This window comes from Carlito syrichta, unplaced genomic scaffold (assembly GCF_000164805.1).
Source record: "Carlito syrichta isolate Samal-C Ts95f unplaced genomic scaffold, Tarsius_syrichta-2.0.1 Scaffold308229, whole genome shotgun sequence".
In the NCBI taxonomy this organism is placed as follows: domain Eukaryota; kingdom Metazoa; phylum Chordata; class Mammalia; order Primates; family Tarsiidae; genus Carlito; species Carlito syrichta.
In genome coordinates, this window is record NW_007252325.1 from 96,951 (window position 1) to 123,181 (window position 26,231).

The 26,231-nt window shown below is 34.8% G+C and overlaps 1 protein-coding gene across 3 annotated transcripts in view; it reads left to right on the plus strand.

Moving 5' to 3' along the window:
• Positions 1 to 26,231, plus strand: part of KCNK2 (potassium two pore domain channel subfamily K member 2) — a 138,945-nt gene that overhangs the window by 63,031 nt on the left and 49,683 nt on the right. For all 3 annotated transcript variants that reach the window (XM_008065322.1, XM_008065320.1, XM_008065321.1), the window contains exons 4-5: positions 21,000 to 21,160; positions 23,839 to 24,025. In XM_008065322.1, the coding sequence (XP_008063513.1) occupies positions 21,000 to 21,160; positions 23,839 to 24,025 (348 nt within the window). The remainder of the gene's footprint in view (positions 1 to 20,999; positions 21,161 to 23,838; positions 24,026 to 26,231) is intronic.

Sequence of the window (26,231 nt, forward strand, 5' to 3'; positions counted from 1 at the left end):
AGCCTGGCTACGGGCTGCCTGTTTTTATAGTATGGCAGAACTTTGAGGTTAGACTGATTTGCCTTTAAACACTGTTTGTGCCATTTTCTGTTTGCCCTTAACATTCTCTGCCTTGGTATAAATAAATTTTAAGATACTCTTCCAGAGTGTTAATTTGGGAATTAACTGGAAAAAATGCCAAAAGTGTTTAGCATACCAAAGCCTCTTGTTCATAGTAGATTATCAATCAATGTTGATTTCCTTCCCCAAATCTTTCCAGTTCCAATGTTTCTAATCAGAGAGTGAGAGCGTTGGCCTTGCCTACCACCATCTTCCCCCAACACTAAGGCTTGTAGTACACGTTCTACCCTCTGTGGGGGAAACGTGGCAACAACTCCAAATCAATTGTGGCAAAGGCAATTCCTCACATAAAGCAAAAAAAAAAAAAAAAAAAAAAATCTTTGCTAAGTTGGACAGAACCAACAAAAAGATGAATGGCTTATGATTACCAACAGTTATTGGATGAGTTATTTGTGTTTTTTGATGGTTCCTTGTGTGACATTTAAAAAGTGTAGATTGAGAAAGCATATAAAATTCAAGAGAACTTAAAGGAAAATTATGGCATCAGATTGAAAGTTTGACTTTTGTATGGTTTTTTTATGTAATAGTATACAGCGTGTAGTATGTGCCAGCTACTGTTCTAAGTGCTTGATATGTATTAAAGTTTTTATTTTTTCACCAACCTTTTAAGGGATTGTTTACCATTATTACCACTTTTTTGATAAGTAAACTGAGGCAGTGAGAAATGAAAAAGTGTGACTGATCATTCGGTGAGTAGCATTGGGGGTTTTAAGCCCACAGAGTCTGGCGGTTGTGTCACCACTTGTAACCTCTGACCTCTAACCTCTATCTCTAATGGCCAGGTGAGATGGACCTGTATTGCATCACATGTTGAAAAATATATTTTACTATAAAATGCAAAATATATTTTTTTTTACCAGAAATTTTTCGTGAACTGATAGTCCTTGTTCATCTCTTCCTCTTAATGGTTTAAGAACTTAGTTAAGGACTTAGCCATTAGTAATATTTTCTACAAGTAAAAATTACTACCTTTGGAAAATTACTTTCTATAAGTGATTTTCAGAAAGTTAGCATGAAAAATTGGATTATATTTCTGATGAGTCTTCCAACACTCTGCTAACTTGTAAATATTGAATTAAGTGAAGTATACCTGCCTTTACCATGTGTGAGAAAACCTTGTATGATATTTAGGCCAAATGACATTATTCCTTTGATGTTGAAGGTATAGTTTGAGAATACATAAGTATACACCCTTAAATTTTTCTTGTGTATATGTTTAAAAAAATAAAATACGTAAATAAGTTATTTTGAATATATTTAATATGTCAAAATCTAAGAATACATGGGAGTCTAATCCTATACCAGAGATGATTCTTAAAGATGCTAGTGGATATTGTATTTAGACTGCACTTAATTGAGGTTCCTTAATGGTTGTGTGATATATGCTTTCATCTAAATGACCCAACTTCAGCTTTCATCACTCAAATTCAGTATCTGGAGAGTTCTGCATCTTTCAGGAGGGTGGGCTATCACTTTCTCTCTCTCTCTTTCTCTCTCTCTCTCTCTCCTGTCTGAGACTGACAGTTGTTGAGTTTTGAAATGCTGCCCCAAGGTAGTAGTCAAGGCAAGGATAGTTCCTTACACTCTCATTTCAGGTAAAACTATATTAAATATAGGTGGTTAATACTTTAAAACTTTGTGTTTTATCTCTTCAATCAATGTTACCTAATTACCATTCATACTTCAATTTTCTTTGATCAGTTTTCCATATTTGTGTAGTGATTGGGTTAGAATTCTGTTAGTCATATTAACTCTTACACTTTATGATTTTGTTTAAAAAATTCAGATGCTTATTTTCCCTCAGTTGATGGTACTTTATATTGTGAATCTAGAAAAATAATAGATCATCTTAAACAAGATACCATCTAGCAATCCTATGAGAGATAGGAAAGTGACTCCTCCAAAATATCAGGCTTTGCTGTCAAACAGTTATTATTTTTACCACTTGCTAATGAAGGACGAAATTACTGTTAACGTCTACTTGCCTAAGAGAATGAAAGGTGAACTGCAATAATTTAGAGCACTTCATTTCATGGATTGTTTGGCTGGATATCAAGTAGCTGTTTTGTACTGTTGCATAATCTGCAAAGTGAAGAGTGTGAAAAGAGAATGTTAGCTCAAATCCTACTTGCTTTAAATATATTTCAGGGGTGAAGGATCCATCAGCATTGTTGCCACTATTATTTTTATAAATATCAGACACTTAATCTGAGCTTTGGTACTAGTACCTGGGCCACGCTTGATGGCCAGGAAAGTGACTTTAGCTGATTGATACTCACTGACTACTTACTGTGCCCATGCTTCAGTCCGTGCTACCACTCCTGGCTAATTTTTTGATTTATTGTAGAGATGAGGTCTCGCCAAGTTGCCCAGGCTGGTCTTGAACCTGTGGGTTCAGGTAATCCCCTCACCTCAGCCTCCCAAAGTGCTGGGATTACAGGCTTGAGCCACCGCACCTGGCCTAGTGTATTACTTTTAGGGCTATTTGATGACAGAGGAATTGTATGATTCTATCATTTTACTGCTTATTAATGGTATAGTTTTATTTATTGATTTTATAGTTTGTTGTTTGATGACAAGTCTAGTCAGAAATATAACATCAAATTATATTGAAGATCCTAAAGTAAAAGTCTTTTAACAACAATCTTTAAAATGTGGGCCAGGCCTGGTGACTCAAGCCTGTAATCCCAGCACTTTGGGAGGCTGAGGTGAGGTATTGCCTGAGCTCACGGGTTCGAGAACAGCCTGGGCAATTTGGCAAGACCTCATCTCTACAATAAATCAAAAAATTAACCGGGCATGATAGCATACATCAGTAGTTTCTGCTACTTGGAAGGTTGAGGTGGAAGGGTCGCCTGAGCCCAGCAGGTTGATGCTGGGGAGGCTGTGAGCATGCCACTACACTCCAGCCTGGGCCATGGAGTAAAACTCCAACTAAAAAAAAAAAAAGTGATTTCCAGAAAATAAGTTCAGATTCCAGATTTACAATCTCTTAATACATGGGAAAACTTAAGATATTTGTATTTTTTGCTAAGAAATAGTTCCCCATTTCCTTAATGCTGTTGGATTGTTTATCTTTCCCTTTTGGGATAAGAGGAGAATCAGATCATCAGGCATTTAAATAATGCGTGAATTTACAGCCATGTACAGGAATGTAATTTTATTATGCCTTGAACAGATCTCTGTTGATTGGCTTGAGCGTCAGATAAAATAGTTGGTCAACATTTAGTGGTCATGTCGTACCAAAAATGCATATCTTTAAATACGCAGAATAAAATCCAGAACAGTTAAATGCTCTCATTGTGAGAGGCATGTGGGAACTCAGAAGGACTTTGAGGTCAGCATACATTTTCAACTTATTAGGGAAACAACTAGGGACGTTTGGAAACAATATGCAGGTAGATTACTATTGTTCTTTGGCAAAATTCCTTTGCAGAGGAATTTCCCCTCAACTTTTAGCTGTAGTTTTAGATTATATGAATTTATCTGTCTTGCTAGCCCAAAATATTTGGTAGAAACTCATTCAAAAAGTAACATAAGAAACATGTAACTTCCTATAGATTTGCAAATTTACAGTGGTAATTTAGGATTGTATTATATAAATTGAAACTAAAAATAGCAAGGGAGCCATCTTGTGAAATACAGTTTGAACTGCAGGCACATGGTTTCTGGGCCAAGAGGAAGTTTGAAGACACATTAATGTCAAGACAACCCTTTGACTCAGTTACTTTAATGGATACATTTGTTTTGATGCATCTATATATTATTTCCTAGTCTGACTAGGTAAAACAGCATATATCTGCAGAATGGTGTGTCTAGAAACAGATTTTTACAGTATGGTTATATAACTGAGAAAAGTTTTCTGTAAAAATCTGTTTCTGGGCATGCCATTCTTCAAACATATGCTGAAAAACTGAGTTTTTCTGTTATATAACTGAAAAAGTTTGAGGACCTTGATCCCAAATACTCAATTGCTCTGAGCAATTGAATTAATAGTTTAAATCCCAACTTTAACAGTTAACAGTCTTTTAACATTGAATACATTAGTTCACTTCAATAATCCTGTTTCCACATTCAGTAAGTGGGGATCATTATTTGTACTTTAACTTCATAGGGATTGGGTGTGGTGCCTCACACCAGTAATCCCAGCTCTTTGGGAGACTGAGGCGAGAAGTTTGCTTGAGGCCAGAAGTTTAAGACTAGCCTATGCAACACAGAGACCCCCATCTTTACAAAAAGGGCAAACAACAACCACCACCTCATAGAATTGTTATGAAAGTTAAATTAAGGTATATACATGAAAGGATTAGCCCTATATCTGACATGTAGTGAGAGAGCAAGTGTTCAATAAATAATAATGTTTATATCTTTCTTATTGGTAATGGAAATTATTTTATTTTTGGTAATGAAAATATAGTAATATGGTAACACCATTGCAGTCTAGACAAGGTAACTCTGATCAATGTTGTTCTATGTACAAAGAAGAAGGTACAGATTTACTGTGAGGCTAAAGGTTGACCTTAGGACTCCTCAACTGCACATACCTGCTTCCTAATTTTTATTCTTTTTTCCTTAAGAGCCCTGTATAGTGTAAGGTCCACAAACCTTGTATCTATCGCAGGGGTGTGAATCAGAATCATTTCTGTAAATATTTAAAAACAGATATGTACATTTCCTCCCCTTCCCAGTAGGAGACAAGAATTCATTGTTCTGAGTTAAGTTTTTAAAGTTTCATGCATAGTTCTGATGTGCATCCTTGGTTTAAAACCACTGTATAGAAGAACAGTGCACAAAGTGTGAAAGTTCTAAAATGAGTTTATCATCTGTGAGGGATACAAAAACTGGAATTTTTTTTTTTTTTTTTGGAAGACGGGTATTTTGCAGTACAGGCCTCTCCTGCTAGGTAAGTGTTCTAGGGCCCATCGGCATCAGTGTACCAGCTAGCATTGTTGTGAGAAACTGCATTCACCTTCAGTGAATTTTTTTGGGGGGAAGGGAGATTCTTCTATTGCTTTTGCCCATTTTATCAGGGGTAATTTCTGAGCCCACTTGCCCATACTGTGCTGAATGTTCAGCGGTTTTTGACTAAAAAAAGTATGACTGCCATACCCCACTCTCCTATTCACCTGATCTTACCCCGAGCTACTTTTTTTTGTTGTTTCCCTGGATGAAAAAAGTCTTCAAAGGGAAATGTTTTGCTGATGTGGAAGAAGTGAAACAAAAAACAGCAGAAGCACTGAAAGCCATCAAAATTTATGAGTTCAAAAGCTGTTTGAGTAGTGGAAAAAAGCATTTTGATAGGTATATTGCATCAAAGAGTAGTTTGAAGGTGACTAAAGTTTAACCATGTAAGAATAAATACACAATTTTTTATAAATACATTCCGGGTTTTTTTGTGTTTACCTTGTGTCTTTTTACCAAGACATTGTTTGTGCCTTAATTAAAATTATAATTTTCTGACACCATATTTCTTCTTCAGTGTTTGGTTAGGTTCTTTTTTCAAACTGCATAACGATGGCTTTGAATAGCTTTTTAAAAAAGATAATTATGTTATTGTCATTTTACCTTGATGTCTGAAAGCTGGTCTTCTTCTTAGATTGCTTACTAAGTACATCCTGAATTCGGGTTGTTCTTTTTTTCACCTCAATTCTAATTTTTCCTCTTATGCCCTATGTTATTAATGTTTTCTGTGCCTAAAATAATTTAAATTGTTTTGTGGTGAAATAGTATTTTAATTATTATTTTTAAGGATTTCTTTTCTTAAATTTTACTTACAATTTGTACTTTTCAAGAATTTTGCTTTTTCTTGTCAGTGCTGAATTAAATGAAAGGCAATAAAAAGAATAGTAGAACTACCTAGAACTTAACATGAATATTTAACTAAAGTATGCGGTATTCATAAAAACCTATAGATAATTCTTTTCAGTTTGTCATATTTTTTTGAATATCTATTCTGAACAAATCCCTATACAAGATATATGAAGGAAAGAAAAATGATTACCAAAGAGTCTCTTTTCCCAAAAAGTTTATGATGAAAAAGAGGAACAAAAGCCTGTAACCAAATAGCAAGTGTTTGTGTTAGAGTAATGTGTAGTTCCTCTAAGGGCAATAGAAAGTACTATGTAAGTCAAAAGAAGGCAAGACCCCAGCGGGTTGAAGGGGTAAGACATAGTTGTAGGTGGAAGTGGTGTGAGGTGGGTAGAAAGGATAGGATTTCAACATGATAATTGAAGGGACATCCTTGTACCAGATAGAAGGAGCAAACAATAAAAATGGAAGAAATCAGTTCAACTTGGTAATTATTTAGTGAGTAATGATAACTCTGGTCTTACTAAAAGGTAGAACAATTGCACACCAGGGAGTATTGCTAATAAGAAGTGGTGATTTATACTTAAAGATTTTTGAACACTTAAGGGTTTTATTATAAAACTACAGAGTATCAAAATCGAAGCTGTGCTTTAAAAAGAGTTAGCTATTATGAGATGGATCTGGGTAAGAAAAGACCACACTCAGGCTGTTTCAATGCCTCGAGATAGTGGTAGCTAACTGCTAAGACGTAGGGAGGGAAAATAAAAGGGTTGTGGTGGTGGTAGGGGAGTGTGCCTGCAAAGTCTTTTGGGACCTGGGGATGAGGGAGATTTGAGAGCTCTGTTCCTGTGGTGACGATTTGTTATTTAAACCTCAAAAGATGGTAGTGGTGAGACCATAAGTGTTGGAGAGAAGGGTTAGTATATTTTTCAGAGCTCAGAGAACTGGAGAACCTTCTCAGCACACCTGTCTGTGGGGATGTGGGTGCTGGAGGAAAAACAGTCCTTTAAGAAAAGACACTCCATGAAGAAAGAAATGCGGTATTAAGAAAGAAGGTCATTGAAAGAGAAGGGCAAGACTAGGTAATTTTACAACAGTAGTTATCTGTTGGCTGTTCACTAATAATGAAACTCTGAGTTACTGAAGGGAGGAAGATGAAAGAAACTAATGTGATTATTTTGAAAGGGAAAGTACTAATAAGTTAAATCCTGCATTTCCTAAGGTTCTTATAGTTTGAGGTTTGAGGTTTAAGTCTTTGATCCATTTAGAGCTGATTTTTGTGTATGGTGATAGGTAGGGGTCCTGTTTCAATCTTCTGTATGTGGTCAGCCAGTTTTCCCAGCTCCATTTACTGAATAGGTCCCCCTCTCCCCATTGGTTGTTGTTGGAGGCTTTGTCAAATATGAGTTGGTTGAGAAATTGAGATTTTGCTTCTGGAATCTCTGTCCTCTTCCATTGGTCTGAATGTCTATTCTTGTATCGGTACCAGGCTGTTTTGATTATTGTAGCCTTATAGTAAAGTTTGAAGTCTGAAAGTCTGATAGATACCTCCTGCTTTGTTTCTTTTGCTAAGGATTGCTTTGGCTATTCGTGGTTATTTATGTTTCCATATGTATTTCTGTATTGCCATTTCCAGGTCTGAGAAGAATGCTGCCGGTAATTTAATGGATATTGCGTTGAATCTGTAGATTGCCATTGATAGGATGGACATCTTAACAAAGTTGATTCTTTCTCTCCATGGCAATGCAGATAAAATGTATATGCAGAAGAGATTTTGAAAGATAAAAAGAGTGTCACTAGAGGGATAGCTTAATGTAATATCTTTTCCTAACCAAATAACCAAACAGCAAGTGGTAAACCATTTCAGTGAAAGCCATACTGAATGCTGTTTTCACATAGGGTGGAATTTTTTTTCCTCCAAAATAATAATCAATTTTCCCAGCACTACTAATTGCTCGATTTCCACCTTATTTGTGATGCTTCTTTTAATGATATATGTGAAAATTAGTATGAACTATTCCTGACTTTATTCTGTTCTTCTCTGTTTCATTTCATCACAGTCTACACTAGTTCAAACTGTTCTCCAAAGTTCTTGAATATGTATTGTAAAGATTACTTCTGGGTGCTTTATATTTCCCTTAATATTGTGAATAAGTATTTTTCCATTTCACTTAGTACATTTGTGATAGTGCTAAGATATAATGCTGTTGGCTTCTGCATTTTTATTATGCATTCAGCTATTTTACTGAACTTTTCTTTATTTAACTTTTGATTTTCTTTATTCAATTTTCAATATTCTCCTGTGTTTACTAGATATTTAATTCCACCCACAACTAATAGATTTGTCTTCTTCTTTATAATAATTATTCTTTTTATTTCTTAATGCCATTATTCCTGTTAGAATTTTCATAATAAAAATAAAAATAATTGTAAAATGGATATCATTTCCCCTGATTTTTAAGGTAATTCATCCAGTTGTGTTTTATTTTAAGTATGATGTTAAATGTTTTGAGATATATATTCTTTGCCATGATAAAGTAAATTTATATTTCCAGTTTTTAAAGAACTATAAGAATTGTTATAGAATATTAACCAATGTTGTATTGATCTATAACTACATATAGATATTGTTTTCTCTTTCTTGCTGTTATGGAATATTTCAAATGGCAGAAGTGTGTATCTAGAGAGAAAAAATGACACATCCATCCACCTTTATCAAATCTTAACATTGTTTCCTGCTGTTTTTGTTATAAAATAAAACATAATATACAAAGTTCAAGGTTCTTTCCAATCTCATTGGGTAACAACTACCCATCCCATTCATTGGCTAATCTTCTTTCTGCTTTTGGTACTCATGTTTGCAGGTATGTTTGAGTGTGTTCCTGAGCTCTTTATTCCTTTTTTTTTTCTGATAATGTCTCACTATGTTGCCTTGGCTAGAGTACAGTGGTGTGAACATAGCTCACTGCAGCCTCCAACTCCTGTGCTCAAGCAATCCTCCCGCCTAACCCCTCTGAATAACTGAGACTACAGGCATATATCACCACTCTGGCTAATTTTTAATTTAATTTTTGTAGAGATGGAAGTCCCACTGTGTTGCCCAGGTCTCAAACTCCTGGCCTCAAGTGATTCCTCTGTCTAGGCCTCTCCAATTCAGGCTGAGCCACTGCAACAAACCTCTCTATTCTTTTTGGTTAATTTCTTTCTTCCTGTCCAATTCCCAGCTCAATAGCACATTGTCTTAATCTCATTGCTTTTTAATTGCTGTAGTAGATCTTGATATCATGTAGGGCAAATATTTTCACCTTATTCTTTGTTTTCAATTTTTTTTCCTTTTTAAATATGATTTTTACATAAGTTTATCAAGTTTCACTGAAAACTATTTCACTGAAAATATTTATTGTGATTGCATTATATTTATGCATAAATTTGATAAAATTTATACCTCTATATCTCTTGATTTCTGCAGATCTTCTTTTATGTCATTGATTTGATAAGGTTTTTGGTCATTTTATCCATAAAGTATGTCTATCTTATTATATTTATTCTTAGAGATCTTTATTGCTTTGTTTGGTATTATGTTGGGTATCTATGGCAGTATAAGAATGTTGTGGTATGGGGAATAAGCCTAGGCATTGTAGCCAAACATCACTTACCTTGCTATCTAAGATCTTCATCTTGTTCCTTTTGTCCATTTATCTTAGACAGTCCTATGAAATTTTCATTTGCAATAATTCCTCCTCTACGTGTTGATTGTGTTTCTCTTTTTTGGCATTTGATTTATTTGTGGGCCTTTTGTTTAGAGGCTTATGCTGAGCAGGAAGCTTTTCATTCCACTCTCTTTTTCACTCCCCTTTTATTTGTCACTCCTCATTTGTCCTTGGGTCCTTGCAGAATTCTCTGATACAGTACATTAACATTTTTGGTCCTCGGATACAATTTTTTTTTGAATCGGAGTCTCTTTCTGTTGCCCAGGTTAGCATGCGGTGGCATGATCACAACAATCATGGCTCATGGCAGCGTCGACCTCCTGGGTTCAGGCACTCTATCCACCTTAGCATTCTAAGTAAGTCATGCACCACCATGCCCAGATAATTTTGTTTACATTTTGTAGAGATGAAGTTTTGCTATGTTTCCCAGGCTGGTCTTGAACTCCTGGGCTCAAGCAATTCACCCACCTTGGTCTCCCAGAGTGATGGGATTGCAGGTGTGAGCTACCATACCTGGTAGGATAGAATTGTTTTCAGGCAACTCTTTGGTGTGTTCTAGTGTCAATGCTTGAATGCTGCCTATTGAGAGCTGTGGCCTCTGAGTATGTATATGTAGTAGGTACAACAAATGAATAGACCTAATTTAGGAATAAATGAAGATGGAGGTAGAGAAGATGAGAAATACGGCACTACTAGAATATGCAACATTTGTGCACCATGATTGGTAGCGGAGAAATGCAAAAACATTTTCCTCTCTACTTCCTAGTTGACTTGCTGTTGAATGACAGAGATCAAAGTAAGCGTGGACCCAAAACTATGCTATCCAAGCTATTTAAGTGCAGTGTTTTAAGGAGGATGCTTGTTATATGCATACTGTCTTCCTTGGTTTTCATTTGTGCCTTCACTAATGGTCCAAAAAAAGAATGGGTGGTATAGTTTGATTTTATTAATAATTTGAACATTTTTGAATGTGTTTTCTTCATCTTTGTGTCCTAAATATTTAGCATGGTGATTGGCAAATGGTATTTGTTGACAATTTTTTCTTTGAGTAGAATTAAAAATTGTGTGATGAAATTTGATTTCTTCTTTTCCATGTATAGCTTGGTACTTTAGATATAGAAGTGATCAGAATCAAATAATAGTAAGCATTTTTGGTCTTATCTAAAGTTTATCTCCATGAGATTGGGGTTATATAGTCCTACCTACTAGATTTTTGATCAGAATCACTTAGGTGTTTTTTAAAAAAATATGTTTAACTCTAGAAAGGTCTATATGAATGTAATTTAAATTTGTTGTTGCTTTTATCATTACTGTTGTCCACAAATGTAATCACAAGCTACTCTTTCCACATTGGAAGCTAGCTAAGAGATTCAAGATTTTCAAGAGCTGCCAATAGTTACATAGAACTCTGGAATGTGTAAACTGCAACCAACAAGTCTAAACAGTTTAACTCTTCCTTAATTTCAGTAAGTCTCCTACAGAGAGTAGAAAGGCTACTATTATCCCAAAGTGTTGCTTATTACAAATTTAGCCTGACATCTTTCAATGGAGGTGAACTTGCTTTTGAAAGTTAGCTATTTGGCAGGCTGTCATTCAGTATTTCAAGTAAAAGTAACCAATGATGTATTGGGGATATCAACTTATCATTATAACTATTTGGAATTTCTCAGTAACTGGATGCATTTTTGAGTAGCAGTCCAAGGCTTAAATAACTAATGGAAGGCTAAATTAGGAAAACAGCTCAAAGTACAAGGGCAAACATGATAGATTCAGGCCATCTTCAACCCTAAAAATGAAATGAAAGCTTAGCTTTTTGATCAAGAGAAGCCATGGTAAGACCAGTAACAGAGGCATCAGGTTCTCTCTTCACTGCATGGGGCTTATGCCTTCTTTTGTTAGTAGCATCATAATATTTTGTGGATTCATATTTAGCCTTCACTTTTTTTATAGTTCTTCCCTAGTAGTCATGCTTAAACAATTATTCCCCTGTCTTTTATTCATAGTATTGTATGGACATGTGACATATTTTGAAATATCTGTTGATTTAATCTATCTGATAATATTTAGTGTGCAATGTTGAGAGCAGGACATGATTCATTTCCAAGTAGCTTGCTACCTACCCTATCACTATATAGTGAATAATCAACTTCTTTAAAATTGATTTGAAAAAATCATATTTCTCAAATACTAAATTCATTTACATGCTGGAGTCTTCTTTTGTACTTTCTATTATTTTTATTCATTAATTTGCCACAGTTTTAATTGTTAAAACTATAGGTAACATCCTTTAAATTTGGAAGTAAACTTTACCTCCCATTAGTCTTCCTTTTAAACATTTATTACTATTATTGTTCATTTTATTACAGGTGAATCTTAGAATCATTTCACTAAGCTGTAAAATGTTTAAAAACTATGAATCTTGATTGCAAAGATAGTAAATTTGGTAATTATTCAGAGAGAGATTTAATTTTTATAGGAGTGCCCACAGAGCAACATATTCCTATACATGCGTTTCCTTTTCTTTACAGCTTTTATAAAGTTTTTTAAGATGTTTGTATTTAATGTGTCAATCAATAAAGAAACATTTATTGATTGTCAACTATGCACTGGTTAATAGGCTAGTAGTCACACAAGGTTCTTGAGTTGTAATTGTAATATATATACACACATCCATTTAAATAAGGAATAAATCAATCTCTACACTCATGGAACTCATTCAAGTGAGAAATATAGAGATTAAATGGATTATTTAAAATAATTATATAATTGCAAGTGTGCACAGTAGTAGAATATTTTATTTATTTATTTGTGGCATTATAAATGCCTGTTCACTTGGGACTGTTCAGATAGGGGTGGCATATACCTGCCTCCTGCTAGATGATCCACTTACGGTGGCCTTACAATAGCTGTCCATTGAAGTCCCTTTCCTGAAAGTAATGTGAAGAAGAGATGCTAACCGTTCTGTGTGATGTACTCATTTAAATGTCAAAGGTTGGCCTGCAGTTATTGGCTTGGCTTCCATCCAGATCTCTGGCACAGACTACCTATAGTCCCTTAAATTTGACTGTGTTTTACTCTATGGTGTGTTGATAAATGTTAACTGGCTGAAGGGGAACAAAGACCTAAATTATAGAGCTTGCCAATTTTTGTGGTATAAATATTTCTCCTCTAGCTGATTTCAGCTTGCAAAATTCCTGAAAATTTAACAGCTGGTCTTGCAAGCCAGCTCCAGTATACTATTGAACTTTTCCCCATCCCTTTCAAAGTCATGTCCTCTGGCACTCTCTACCTCCTTCAAAATCATACTTCATCAACCTGAAATCTTTTATTACCTCAAGCTCTTTTGAAGGTGGATTTGCTGCCATGCCTTTCACTTTCTTGTTATGCCATGCACTGAGAGCTTTGACTTCCTCAAGGGAAACATTTGTGAGTCAAATACCTTACTTTAGGAATTAAAACAAAACAGAATTTAATAGAATTTAATACTGTTTTTTTTTTTTCTTTTTCCTTCTTGCTGTAATAGTACTCTTTACCTCAAGGTATTGAAGATGCAACTGACTGATAAGGGAAAGGATGAGGAGTCTATAAACAATCACAAATATTAATATTTCAGAAGTTTAGTCCACTATACTGATTATAGTCAATAGGTATCTTTCATTTGAGTCTTATAAATTCATTAACAGTGTCAAGTTGTTTAACCTGTCTGTATTCATTGATTAGAGTTTGTTACTGGGTCTGTGGAAGGAAGTATACTTTTATTTTGCACAGAAAAGAGGGGGAAAAAAGCATGAAGTCTCTCCTAAATAGCCACTCAATTCTGTCACCTGGGGATTTGTTTGGAGAGCTCTAGGCCTTTTTTTTGATGCCTGAAAGCTGCTAGGCTACTTTTTTTGTGAGCACTGGGGAGTGGTCATTTATTGAGGGATTTCTCCTCTAAGGCACACATTTAGTTAGCCTTAGAGCTTAGCATAATGGTGGCTAGAGAAATATTTGGAAGGTGAAGCAGAGAACACTCAGAGAAATATTCTGTCAGGATCCCTCATTCCTACTCCCTTAGTCCTCCCTTCCGGTAACAGTGTCATGGATATAATAAAACTGAAGTGTAGATATGCCATAAGAGACTTGTCTCCATTTTGTGATCAGTGAAAGACAGATTGGCTTTTCTAACACCCAGAATTCTCTTTGGATTTTGGACTATTTCATTGGTGATGTAAACAGACTTCCTGAGGAAATCCTCTGGCAGTTTTTCTGAAGATGTTTCACGGTGGCCTCCAGGCTAAATCTGAGTCACTGATTGATGAAAACTTGGAGCTCTCATTTTTTATGCCCTTTTAACTTATGTGGATAGATCAAATCAAGTCCTCTTGACAGCTAGTCTTTTATTATTAAACAGTAAATCCTATTTTATAGCATTGTCACAGTAAGGATAAAAAGAAAAAGTAAGAATTGCATCATTTAGTTTTTTTCCTGATTCTTCCTGCTGACTCTTTCTGGAGGTAGATTACCTCTTAAGAATATGACTCTAAAGACATTTATCTTCTTTTGAAGAAAAGAAAGAGAATTGACCGGAAGAGGATAACTCAGATGCCACAGAGTTATTGACCTGGAGAAGACAATACAGGACAATATTAGATCTCAGCAGTACTCTGTGGGATAATCAGAGAACCCACATCAAAACAGTGCGCCTTGCTGACTTGCAGGTCCTTCAAGTATTTGGTACTCAGCTTATTGATGTCAGTATAGAAGGTGGGTTTGAGGTTGTTGAGTTCTGTTCTTGGGTAATGTATAGGAATGATGCACTGTCCCAAGTAGGTCAGTTTAAACATCCCCTGACTTTTAAGACTTTGGGATGGCCTTTTTCTTCTTCAAATTACCTTGATACAAGTTTGATGGGCATTGATTATGCTTACCCTGACTGGATCTTTTGCACATATTGCTCTGCTATTGAATAGTCCAAGGTGTTAGGAGATAAGAGCAGAGGACAAACAGATGAGTTAAATGAGTAGATTCCTTACCTCAGATTTTCCTAGATCTTGGGGTGCCAGTCACAGCAGGCCCTTCATTCTGACTCCAGGCTTCCTCTTGTACTCCAGGGCTCTCAACCCTTCTTCATCTTTTGAGTGGAGCATATAAGAATTTCTGGGTTATATACAACTCATGAAGGTTTCTGAAGCTGGATTCCACTGAGGGGACTCTGGGTAGACAAGAACCTTACTTGATCCTTTTCTGATTTATTCTTCTCCCCATTGAGATTTACTGGGAACAGAAGATGAATGGTTCTGGACTTTTCTTCTTCTACATAAAATAGAAAAGCACATTAATATATTTTTAAAAGAATGTCTTTATTGTATGTGTAATATACTTTGAGGAATTTAAAATGATTGTTATCTTACTCTTCTATTATTTTATCTGTCTTCATGTTTTCTAGCACTATTTGCATTTTTGTTTTTTTCTGATACTGTAACTAGTGGGTACAGGTTTGAGGAACAGAATATATTTACATACTCTCAAAGTGTTTCTCTGTAAATGATTCAATAACTGCAAAGAAAAATCATAATCACTTTTCAGAGGAGAAACCTAGTGGACATACCTTAACCAAGTACTCAAAATCAATATCACTACTAATAGGACAAGCAACATCATGTAAAGCACTGAGATGGATGTGGTATTCCTACTAAAAATGCATAACCTGAATCCACTTGTGAGGAAGTATCAGACAGATTCAAATTCAGGAAAAATGTCCAAAATAACAGACCTGTATTTAAAAACAAATCGTAAAAGATGTAATAAGGTTTATGGACTATTTCAGGAGATTAAAGGAGACTAAAGAGATATGCAAATTAGATGCAATGCATAATCTTCAATTCGATGTTGCAACAGGGAAAAAATATTTGAATGTATAAGTTAGGTGATAATACTGTATCAATGTTAACTTTCCCAAGTATATTGTACTGTGGTTACTTTAGAGCATGTTCTTTTTATCTTGTGAAATACATGGCAAAGAATTTTAGATAAAATGATATGATGTCTACAGTTTACTATAAAATAGTTAAAAAAATGTATATATGTAGCAAGAGTGGTAAAGCAAAGTGGGAGACTGGGCACAGTGGCTTGTGATCCCAGCACTTAGGGAAGCTGAGGCTAGAGGATTGCTTGAACCCAGGAGGGTGAGACCAGCCTTAGGCAAGATAGTAAGACATTGCCTCTACAAAAAAAAATTTTTTTTTTAAAATTACCTAGGTGTAGTGATGCATGCCTGTAGGTCCAGCTACTTAGGAGGCTGAAGCAAAAGGATTGCCTGAGCTCAGGAGGTCGAGGCTGCAGTGATACATGATCCATTTCTGGGTGACAGAGTGAGACTCTGACTGAAAAAACAAAAACAAACAAACAAAAAAACCAAAGTAAGAATGTTAGCATCTGCAGGAAGCATATAGGAGTTCTGGGTACAATTCTTATAAATTATTACAAAATAAAAGGTAAAGAAAGAACAGAAAAGGAAAGGAAGGAAAACAGGTTTCAAAGCACAGGTCTGTTGTGTGGCTTCTCTTTCCATTGCTCCACTGAAGCGAACACTTCTGATGTCATTGATGACTAATTTGTTGTTAAATGATTAGACATTCTTCAATGATCTTATTTGTCCTTTCAGAAATATCTGGTAATGTTTACCATTCTCTTCATTCTTTGACTAGCTCTTCCTGTGACTTTCCTAGCAATACACTTTCTTTTATCCTTTCATAACCAGTCTCTTGAGAGTCCTCCTTACACTGTCTACACTTTTAAGTGTTAGTGTTCCCTGGAGTCTTCTCCGAGGCTCTCTCTTCTTCTGAGTCCACTCACTCTTCCTGATGTTTCATCTATCCCATAATTTAAGTCTCCAGCCCGGGTCTCTCTTGAGTTTCAAACTCATCCATGCACTATGCAGCAGATTTCTCCTTTCTTTATCCCACTGGCATATCAAAATCAACCTATTCCAAATCTTTATCATTCTTACCATCCTTGATCCCACCCTTGGCCTCCTCAGATCTAGTCATTTTTCATTGTGCCTGTCTCAGATAAATATTGTCAAAATCACCGTGACCCATGCCAGAACATTTAATACTTAACACTTCTTTTAGAAGTTAGACTTAACACTTCTTTCTTTATCTTCCTATAGACATCCTCCTCTTTGTAGCCAGAATAAACTTTCAATGTGTAATCAGATCCAGCTAAAAGTCTTGTCATTCAGCCCACATAATAGACCCCAAACTATTTAGAATGAATATGATTCTTTATAATGTAGTCTTTCTCCTTTATCTGCTGCTGCTCTCACACACTCTCTTAACCATCCAACTGAAATTCCTCCAGTTTATCAAAGATGCTGGATTTTCCTTTTTTTTTTGTCTTCTTCAAGACCTTTCATGTGTTATTCCTCAACCTTGTCATGAATCCTACTTCTTTCTGCTTCCTGAATAACTTCTACTGAAATTTAGACTGTAGTTTTAGGGTCACTGTGAGAAACTCATTACACTCTCCTGAATCAATGTGCACCAAGAGCATCCTGTACTTTTTGTAGTACACATTTACCACATATGTTTGTATCTGTCTGTTGACCATGTCCTCCTGGCTTTTAATCTCTGAGAGATTAGATCTGTCTACTTCACTGTTGCACCTGTAGTGATTAGCTTAGTACCTGGAAAATAGTAAATGCTCAATAAAAATTTGTGGATGTATGAATGAGCAATTATAACCCATGGCAAAAGCAGATATTGGAGAACCCTGCCCTTATTATGGCACATGCATTTGCCTATTGAATCACAGTAACTTTGTATTATAAAAGATTCTAGAAGACCATCAGTCCAAAATGGTTAAAACATTGCAAATGATTATCTGGTCTCTGCCTAACTTGTAGTCATCTACTCAGTTTTGGCTGCTGTTACCTTAGCATGAATTCACTTTCTGTAGTTTGCTCCCATTATTTTATTTATTTATTTATTTTTATTTTTATTTTTATTTTTTTCTCCAGATATTTATTTATTTTTTAAATTATTTTTTGATCGATATTTTTTATTTTGATATTGTGGGGTACAGTTAAGGGTTAGGAATACAAATATGCTTCATTCAGGCCCCCTTGTTGATAGCTGGTGTCTCCCCGTCTCTAGACAGATGTTTACTACCATTAGTCCCATCCCCCCCATAGTTTCCCAACACTGACAGTCATTTTCTTATAGTAGTGCATTGGATGATCAAAGTCCACTATATGAGTGAGAATATGTGGTACTCAGATCTTTGTTTCTGTGAGAGGTCACTTAGTATTATAGACTCTAGCTCCATCCAGGTTGCTGCGAAATTCATGATTTTGTTCTTTTTTATGGCTGCATAGTATTCCATCAGGTATATGTACCACATTTTTTTAATCCAGTTCTCTTTTGATGGGCAGCATGGTTGTTTCCAGGTTCTAGCTATTGTGAACAATGCTGCGATAAACATATGTGTGCAGGTATCTTTTTTATAGAGTGATTTGAGGTCTTCAGGGTATATCCCCAGTAGGGGGATTGCAGGATCATATGGGAGGTTAAGTATGTCTATTATAACCTTTTCCATGTTTTAATCATTCAAATGGTTAAAATCAACTGAGCACTCCCAATCCTTTCAACTTTTGCATGTGAAAAGTTGCCTTCCTTTATGTGTACAATTTTTCCAATGTCCTTATAAAGAATGGTGCCCAAAATTGGACAGAACATTTCAGAGCACAGTGAAGAACATTAATGTGATCCCATTAACCTGACTTTTAAATAGTTTGCATACTGATAGGGCTAAATATATTGATCCACTAATCTTTGCTTCTACCAGTACTATTACTAATAGTATTTATACTACTCATTATAGTACCTAACATATATATATAGCACATATAGTATAATAGGGTTTTCTTAGCACCTTTCATGTAGTGCCTTGCTTTGTTCTTACAACTTGAAGTATATAATAACAATATGCCCTTTTAATGTATTAGGTTATAATTTGCCCAAGGTCACATAACTAAGGAGTTGGAGGACCTTGGAACTGCTATAATATATTGCTAAAGTCTTACTAGGTTGTTGTCTTGACTGATATTTCTCTCCAACAGTTAATGTTAGACTCTACAGTAAAATGATTTTTAAAAACATGATGTCTGATTAAGTTACTATAAACCTGTGGGTTTTGTGTTAGTCAGTATATATCATCTCAAAAGACATTGGGAAATTCATGGATTTAATCCCCTGTATGATAGAAACATGCATTTACCTCACATCACCAAAAGTTACATTGAGATTACAGAAATATATAAAATAGTTTAAAAATTTCCACATTATCCTTGAAAGCAAGGATAGTAGCCAGGCTCGGTGGCTCAGACTGTAATCCCGCGTCTTTGGGAGGCTGAGGTGAGTGGATTGCCTGAGCCTGCGGGTTCGAGACCCACCTGGGCAACTTGGCGAGACCTCATCTCTATAATAAATAAAAAATTAGCCGGGTGTGGTAGCGCGTGCCTGTAGTTCCAGCTACTTTGGAAGGCTGAGGTGGAAGGATCGCCGGAGCCCAGCAGGTCAAGGCTGCGGTGGCCGGGAGCGGCCACTACACTCCAGTATGGGTGACAGAGTGAGACTCCAACTCAAAAAAGAAAAAAAAAAAAAAAAAAAGAAAGGAAAGTGTAATGAGACAACCACAGCAGGATTGGATTTGGGGGATGATATAAAATAGAGAGTTTCATAGTGACATTGAAATATACTTGGATTAAGGAGCTCACGTCCCTCAAAACACAAAGCAGAGGATCCCAAAAAGAATATTTTTCTAAGAGAACCTAATAGAGTCACCAAAATTAGAAGCAGAAGTGGGTTCACGGGCAGTTAGCTTGTATATTAGCTAAAGTTCTATAGAACCACTAGCCTAACTGTTAAAGTAACTGTCTCCAGTCTGCCTCCAGAATAAAGATGTGAATACAGGTTTGCCAAACAAAGCTATGTTACAGATATTTCCAGAGCAGGCAGTGGGTGTGAGAAGCAATAAGGTGGATATACACTGGTGGCTGCCATGGTAATTGAGAGACCCTGCTCCCGGAAGTCATATGTAGTGCACACCTACATGGAATCCCAGCCAGATTTGGGTCCCCTCTCCCTGACTAAAACAACTACTTCAACCAGAGCTTCTTAAGTCAGAATCTTCCACACACCACCATATCAACCAATTTTCACTGAAGTTAAAAAATAAATTTTACCTACAAATACTAATTTGTATTGTGGGTTGTATTGTGCTTCTTAGTATGATAATATGTCCAGGAATTCTCAACCATTTGAAGAAATTGACCTAGATAAAGAAAGTGCAGGACTCCCCTCAAGGAATTGAGTTAATATGTGATACAACAATGAAAATAAATAAATTAATATAATGATTATTTTTATGGCACAAGAACAGGCACCTGGAAAAAAGTCAAAGTTCTTGGAAATTAGATCATTAAAAAAAGATCCCTCACTAGATGAGATGACTAGCAATGAACACGAAACTGAGTAGGAGGAAAAGAAAGGTGAAAATACTGAGGAGAAAAATGTATGGGTAAAAATATTAGCTTACCCCGCACCCCATATACAGATGCTCTTTTTGTATCCAACAAATAGAACATTCATATTCTTTCCAAATAACAATGAAACAAGTACAAAAATTGGCCATAATAAAGCCACAGAGAAAATCTCAATAGAGTCTAAAAGTAAAACTCATTAATACCATGATTTTTTACTATATAGTCATTAAACTAGAAAGTAACAACAAAAAGCCAATTCTAAAATATCTATCCATATTTTTGAGTAAAAGAATATTAAAACTAAAGTTCTAGATTAATTTAATATGAAGGACAATGAGAGGATTACCTATCAAAAAGGTACTCTGTATACTTTTTAATGTATGCTTGAACAAAAATATTTAAAAGTTGCTAATAAACTTTCATCTTCAAATAATCTAAGCGTATTTGAATATTCTAAATACTCTAAATTAAGGCAATATACTCTTCTCAATGTATTCTAAATGGCAATGGAAAATTAATAGTCAAAAGATTATTAGAAATAGAGAGGTAGTATATTCATTGAAAATATTGACTTTGTTGAATGTGTTACCACTTCAGTTTTTGTCATTTTATCAAAGTTTAATTGGAACTTTAGCTATACTTTGTGTATTATTGAAATATTTGCTTATATGAATATTTGAATAAGAATATATTAAAAGCATATGTAATACAAAGGAATTATTGTTGAAATCAGTGAATGATACCTTATAATACTTGGGAATTTCTGAATCAATCTTGAAGTCATATGTTTTAAACTGTTACTCATTTGTAAACAATGGAATTTTTTTTAAAAGGATTTGGAAACATCTCACCACGCACAGAAGGTGGAAAAATATTCTGCATCATCTATGCCTTACTGGGAATTCCCCTCTTTGGTTTTCTTTTGGCTGGAGTTGGAGATCAACTAGGGACCATATTTGGAAAAGGAATTGCCAAAGTGGAAGATACATTTATTGTAAGTATGATAGACTTTTAGCTACATCTATGTGTTGTTTGATTTAAAAAAACTATACCTTTTCTATCACCTTGGGTACAACTAGACACTCAGTTACTGGGTTTTCCATAACAATGTATATGCACCTCTATTAGCATGTAACTCCTGTATTTAATCATTTTCATGTTTAATCTGAATGAATACATGAGAAACCCCCACAAAAATATAAAAAAGATAGAAATTCTGCAGCCCTGGATTAAAATTCTGTGTATACTGTCTTCTCACCATATTCTCCTAAACTCGTTATTTTTCCCTCAAGCCTCCGTTTTCTTATTTGTGTAATGTGAGTAATGGTACTGTGGAGGCTTTACTCTGAGGGCTGGCAGCAACACAAATTTAATCTTAGCACAGATAGTAAATGATTGACAGTATTTCATTATTTAAAAAATTGCTTTGGTACCTTTATGTTGCCCCTTTGGAAAAGATATAATATGAATGGCAAACATGAATCATATATCTTAATTCAGTAATGCCATTGATAGAAATGTATCAAAAGAGTATAATTTAGTAGGTCCGTTGGTAGTGCACATGAAGATGATCATGGTGCACTATGTCAGTAGAAAAGAATGGAAATGCTTTTTATTAGAATTTTAAGTTTAAAACAGTACTCCTATGATTATAAGCTTGTATTCTTGAAGAAAATTATTGAAAAAGAAAATTATCCTGGATGCAATTGCTTACACCTGTAATCCCAGCCTTTGGGAGGCCAAGATGAGAAGATCACTTGAGCCTAGGAGTTTAAGACCAGTCTGGGCAATATAACAAGATCCTGTCTGTACAAAAAATTTTTTTAAATTTAGTGAGCGTGCTGGCATGTGCATATAGTCCTAGCCATGGGAGGCTGGGCCAGGAGGATTGCTTGAGCTTGAGCCTATGAGTTCAAAGTTACAGGGAGCTATAATCACACCACTCCAACTGGAGTGACAGAGTGAGATCCTGTCTTGGAAGGAAGGAAGGAAGGAAAGAGGGAAGGAAGGAACAAACAAAGGAAGGAAGGAAGGAAGAAAGGAAGGAAAGAAGGAAAGAAAGATGGAGGGAGTGAAGGCGGGAGAGAGGCAGGAAAGGAAATGGTTGTGTTAGAGTATGGAATTATAAATGATTCATTACCACTGTATGACTATTACAAATAAATTTTATTTATTATTCAATAATGCTTTATTTTTCATAAAAATTTCCACAAAATATTTACATTTAACTATTGATAAGATAAAACTATTAAGTATTATTTTCTTAGTTTAGATTACAGCTCCAGTTTTAGCAATTGTCATGTTTCAGATCAAAGTTAGATTTCAAACATTTTTACTATTAAAGTGCAATAATACATAGTTATTCCAGAACTGATGTTTTGTTCTTTTTTTATATTATACTTTTCTTATATTAAAATATCCTCTATTTATATTAATTAAGAGACCAGATTAGTGGCATGAACTTGGTGATGCAGAATTGCTAATGTATTCATTCAACAAATTTTTGAATGCCTACTAGATGCTGGATAATGTTTTTTATGTTGCTTATTCACCAGTTCATAAAGAAAAATTGCATGCCCTCATAGTAATGACATTTCAGCTCTCATGATTCAGTGCTTGGTACCAAACAATATTTTAAAACTTTACAAACATGAATTCACTTAACTCCCACATATGAGGTGAGGATGGTGAACTAGAGGAACGACCATGTTCTCTTTCTGTCCTATGATTTACAGATCTTTATCTTCACAAATTCTAAGCTCTAACATTCAGTGATTTTCATGTGGTGTGGGGTGTGACCTATAATTTTTATTGTGGATAGTACAGATCCAGTCAGAGATTAAAAATGTGTGGTAACTGAACTCAAAAAGAGAGCTGGAGATAAACTGCTATGTATATACCAACTTTGTTTAATGTACTATACTATGAGGATTTTTTTTTATTGGAGGAGGTAAAAAAATATGGGTACTTTGATAAAGCTATGGTTTAAGAATGTTGAAGGTTTATTTTTACCTGCAGATCATGTGACTTTATTAGTAGTACATTTTAATGCTATAGAACAGAGAAACAGTTCACCTGATTCACGTGGAAATCAAACTGTGGACTTTAGGTCCGTTAGTCTTATACTCTGATTGAATTAATGGTAAGAAAAAATGATAGGAGTTATGAGAAAAATGCTTCATAAAATTAATGTTTAGCAATTATCAATTGTAAATATTTACTACTTATGTCAGTTTTTTCTATCTTTAGTTATTTCTAGATTGTGTTGTATGCCTGTAGAATAGAAATATTTCAAAAGTAGTTCAAAAAACAGATAATGATGCAATTCTGAAATTGTTTTCTCACAGCAAATGTAATTGACTATTGAAAGCATTTTACCTGTTATAAGTCTATGTAGACGTAAAGTAGCATCATTAGCACTGATTGTTTTGAATTATCTATGTTATACCCAGTTTTAATAGTAAAGACAATTGAAAACTAAGAATAAAAATAGAATAAAAGAACATGCTTACTTTTTAATTTGCTGATAACAGTGTGTAGACTAATTTTGCAATATGCCAATAATCTCTCTCTCTCTCTTTGTGTGTATGTGTGTGTGTGTGTGTGTGTGTGTGTGTGTGTGTGTGTGTGTGTGTATGTGTGCATGTGTGTGTTTTTTTGTCTCAACCCTAGAAGTGGAATGTTAGTCAGACCAAGATTCGCATAATCTCAACAATCATATTCATACTGTTTGGCTGTGTGCTCTTTGTGGCTCTGCCTGCAATCATATTCAAGCACATAGAAGGCTGGAGTGCCCTGGATGCCATTTATTTTGTGGTCATCACTTTAACAACCATTGGATTTGGTGACTATGTTGCAGGTAAGATTTTCTTGGTTTCCACATTGCTCTCCTAAGCCAAGTCCTTTCATTAGACTTTTCACTTGGGTTTGTAACAAAACACAAAGGGTTTATGCATTTCTTGGGGCTGCTGAAACCAAGTACCATAAACCCAGGTGACTTTAAACAGAATGAATCCATTTTCTCACCGAAGCTGGAAATCCACGTGCCAGCAGGCACCTTCCTACCCCGTGAGATTCTAGGTAGAATCCTTCTTTGCCTCTTCCTAGTTTGTGGTAGTGACCATTGGTCCTGACAATTCTTGGCTTGCAGCTATATCACTCCCCTCTTTATCTTCATCGACATGTGGTGCTTTCCTTGTGTATCTCTATCTCTGTGTCCAAATTCTCTTCTTATAAAGACACCGGTCATTAAGGATCGGGGGTCCACTCTACAGCAGTATGAGTTCATCATAACTTATTACATATACAAGGACCTTTTTTTCAAATAAGGTTACATACTGACATATTGGGAGTTAGAACTTTAGCATATCTTTTTTTGTCAGACAGGTCAACCTATAACAGTGGCAAAAACAAAAATTGACTGTGATATTGGAGGTAAACAGAAGAGTGGAGTTGAACATTTACTTTTTATTCTGCAAAAAAAGTATAGATTGCTGGTTATTCAAAATTTTATATTTTCACTTTAATTTTTGAAACCAAATATATTCCTATTAATTTTTTTAATGGGATAAAAATTCAAGTTTAACTTATCTTTGTCTTTTTTACTTAGACTCCTTTCTACTTTAGTTTTAAAAATACCTGTAAACTTCAGAAGTGCTTTTGCCTACTTTTTTCTCTAGTATACTTACTCGTGTAATTTTTAATTTAGGCCAGTATTTTTGACCTTACCTAAAGTGGGTCATAGAGACCTAAAATGTCTACACTTTTCACATAATTTTTTTTTCTTTTCTATATGTGTTATTTCAACTGACATTTGCTTTATTGTGGTGTCTCTTAGGTCTTATGTCTCTATCAGTTCAACTCTCTCTTTCCCAGCTATATTTTTCACTATTATTATTGTTGCAACTCCAACTTTAAATAAAATATAATAAAGATAACAAAAATAACTATGCTAATATTCTATCATGGATCCTTTTAACCAATCCCCCCAAATCTAAATCATTCTTTTAAAAATAATCTGGCTTGAACTATTAAAAAATGATAAGCATTATAATAGGAATGTATAGAATATATTCATCAGCCAACTTTAGTTTTAAGAGAGTTTTATACTTTCTGGCTATTTATGGTTCTTCCTAAACCTAAACTCCTTACTTCAATATTTTCAAGAAAAAACAAATATATATATATATGTTCTGCAGTTTTATAAAATCTTGGAGAAGGCAAATAGTTCATCTGTTTCTATTGATTGTTTCTATTGATTTGTTAGGGTTTTAAAAAGCCTTTCTTCATGGGAAATATATAATAATCTTGAAGATGGGGATGTTTTCATGAACAAAGCTTTGCTTTTGGTAAAAAATACTATGTATACAATTCTGTAGTGGATGAAGGCCTGGGAAATAAGGGAGCATGGGGGAATCACTTTGCCAGAGATCATTTGGTTTTATAATTAGCAAATGGAGAGAAGAATTTCAGATACTTGTAACCCCATATAAGAATACAAGCCTCTGTCCTAAATTACTTTTTCTATCGCTTGTTGAAGATGTATAGTTGGCTTAAGTATAAGTGCAAAGTTTGTTAATACAGGAAAAAGTGAGACAGTGATAGTAACAAAAAATATACTTGTGGTGTATTAATCTTGGACTATTTTAACATTTTATAAGTATAATTAGCAAGGTCTTAGAGTTACTATAGCATATACAGGTATCATATGATATCTTACATTTTTAGGCCAAGGACAGCCTCATACCACATGTTTCATTTTATACAGCTGACAGACTGTATCAGTCCAGCCTTTATGGTCTAAGACTGTCTAAGAAAAACAAAAATTATAAATAAAAATAAGTGTGTGTGCAGTGCTAAAATAATGTTGTATTTGTGGCCATTGTATAAACATTGTATAAACTTGGGAAAAAACAAATATTTTTACTTTATGGTTTTGTAGGAGATTAAAAAAATGTTTTTTGATTTACCTTAAGACATTAAGTCTTAGAAATCGACTAGATCACGTGGATCTATTAGTAGCCACTCTCAGCTACCCAAGAAAGGAAGTTCAGTGAAAACATCAT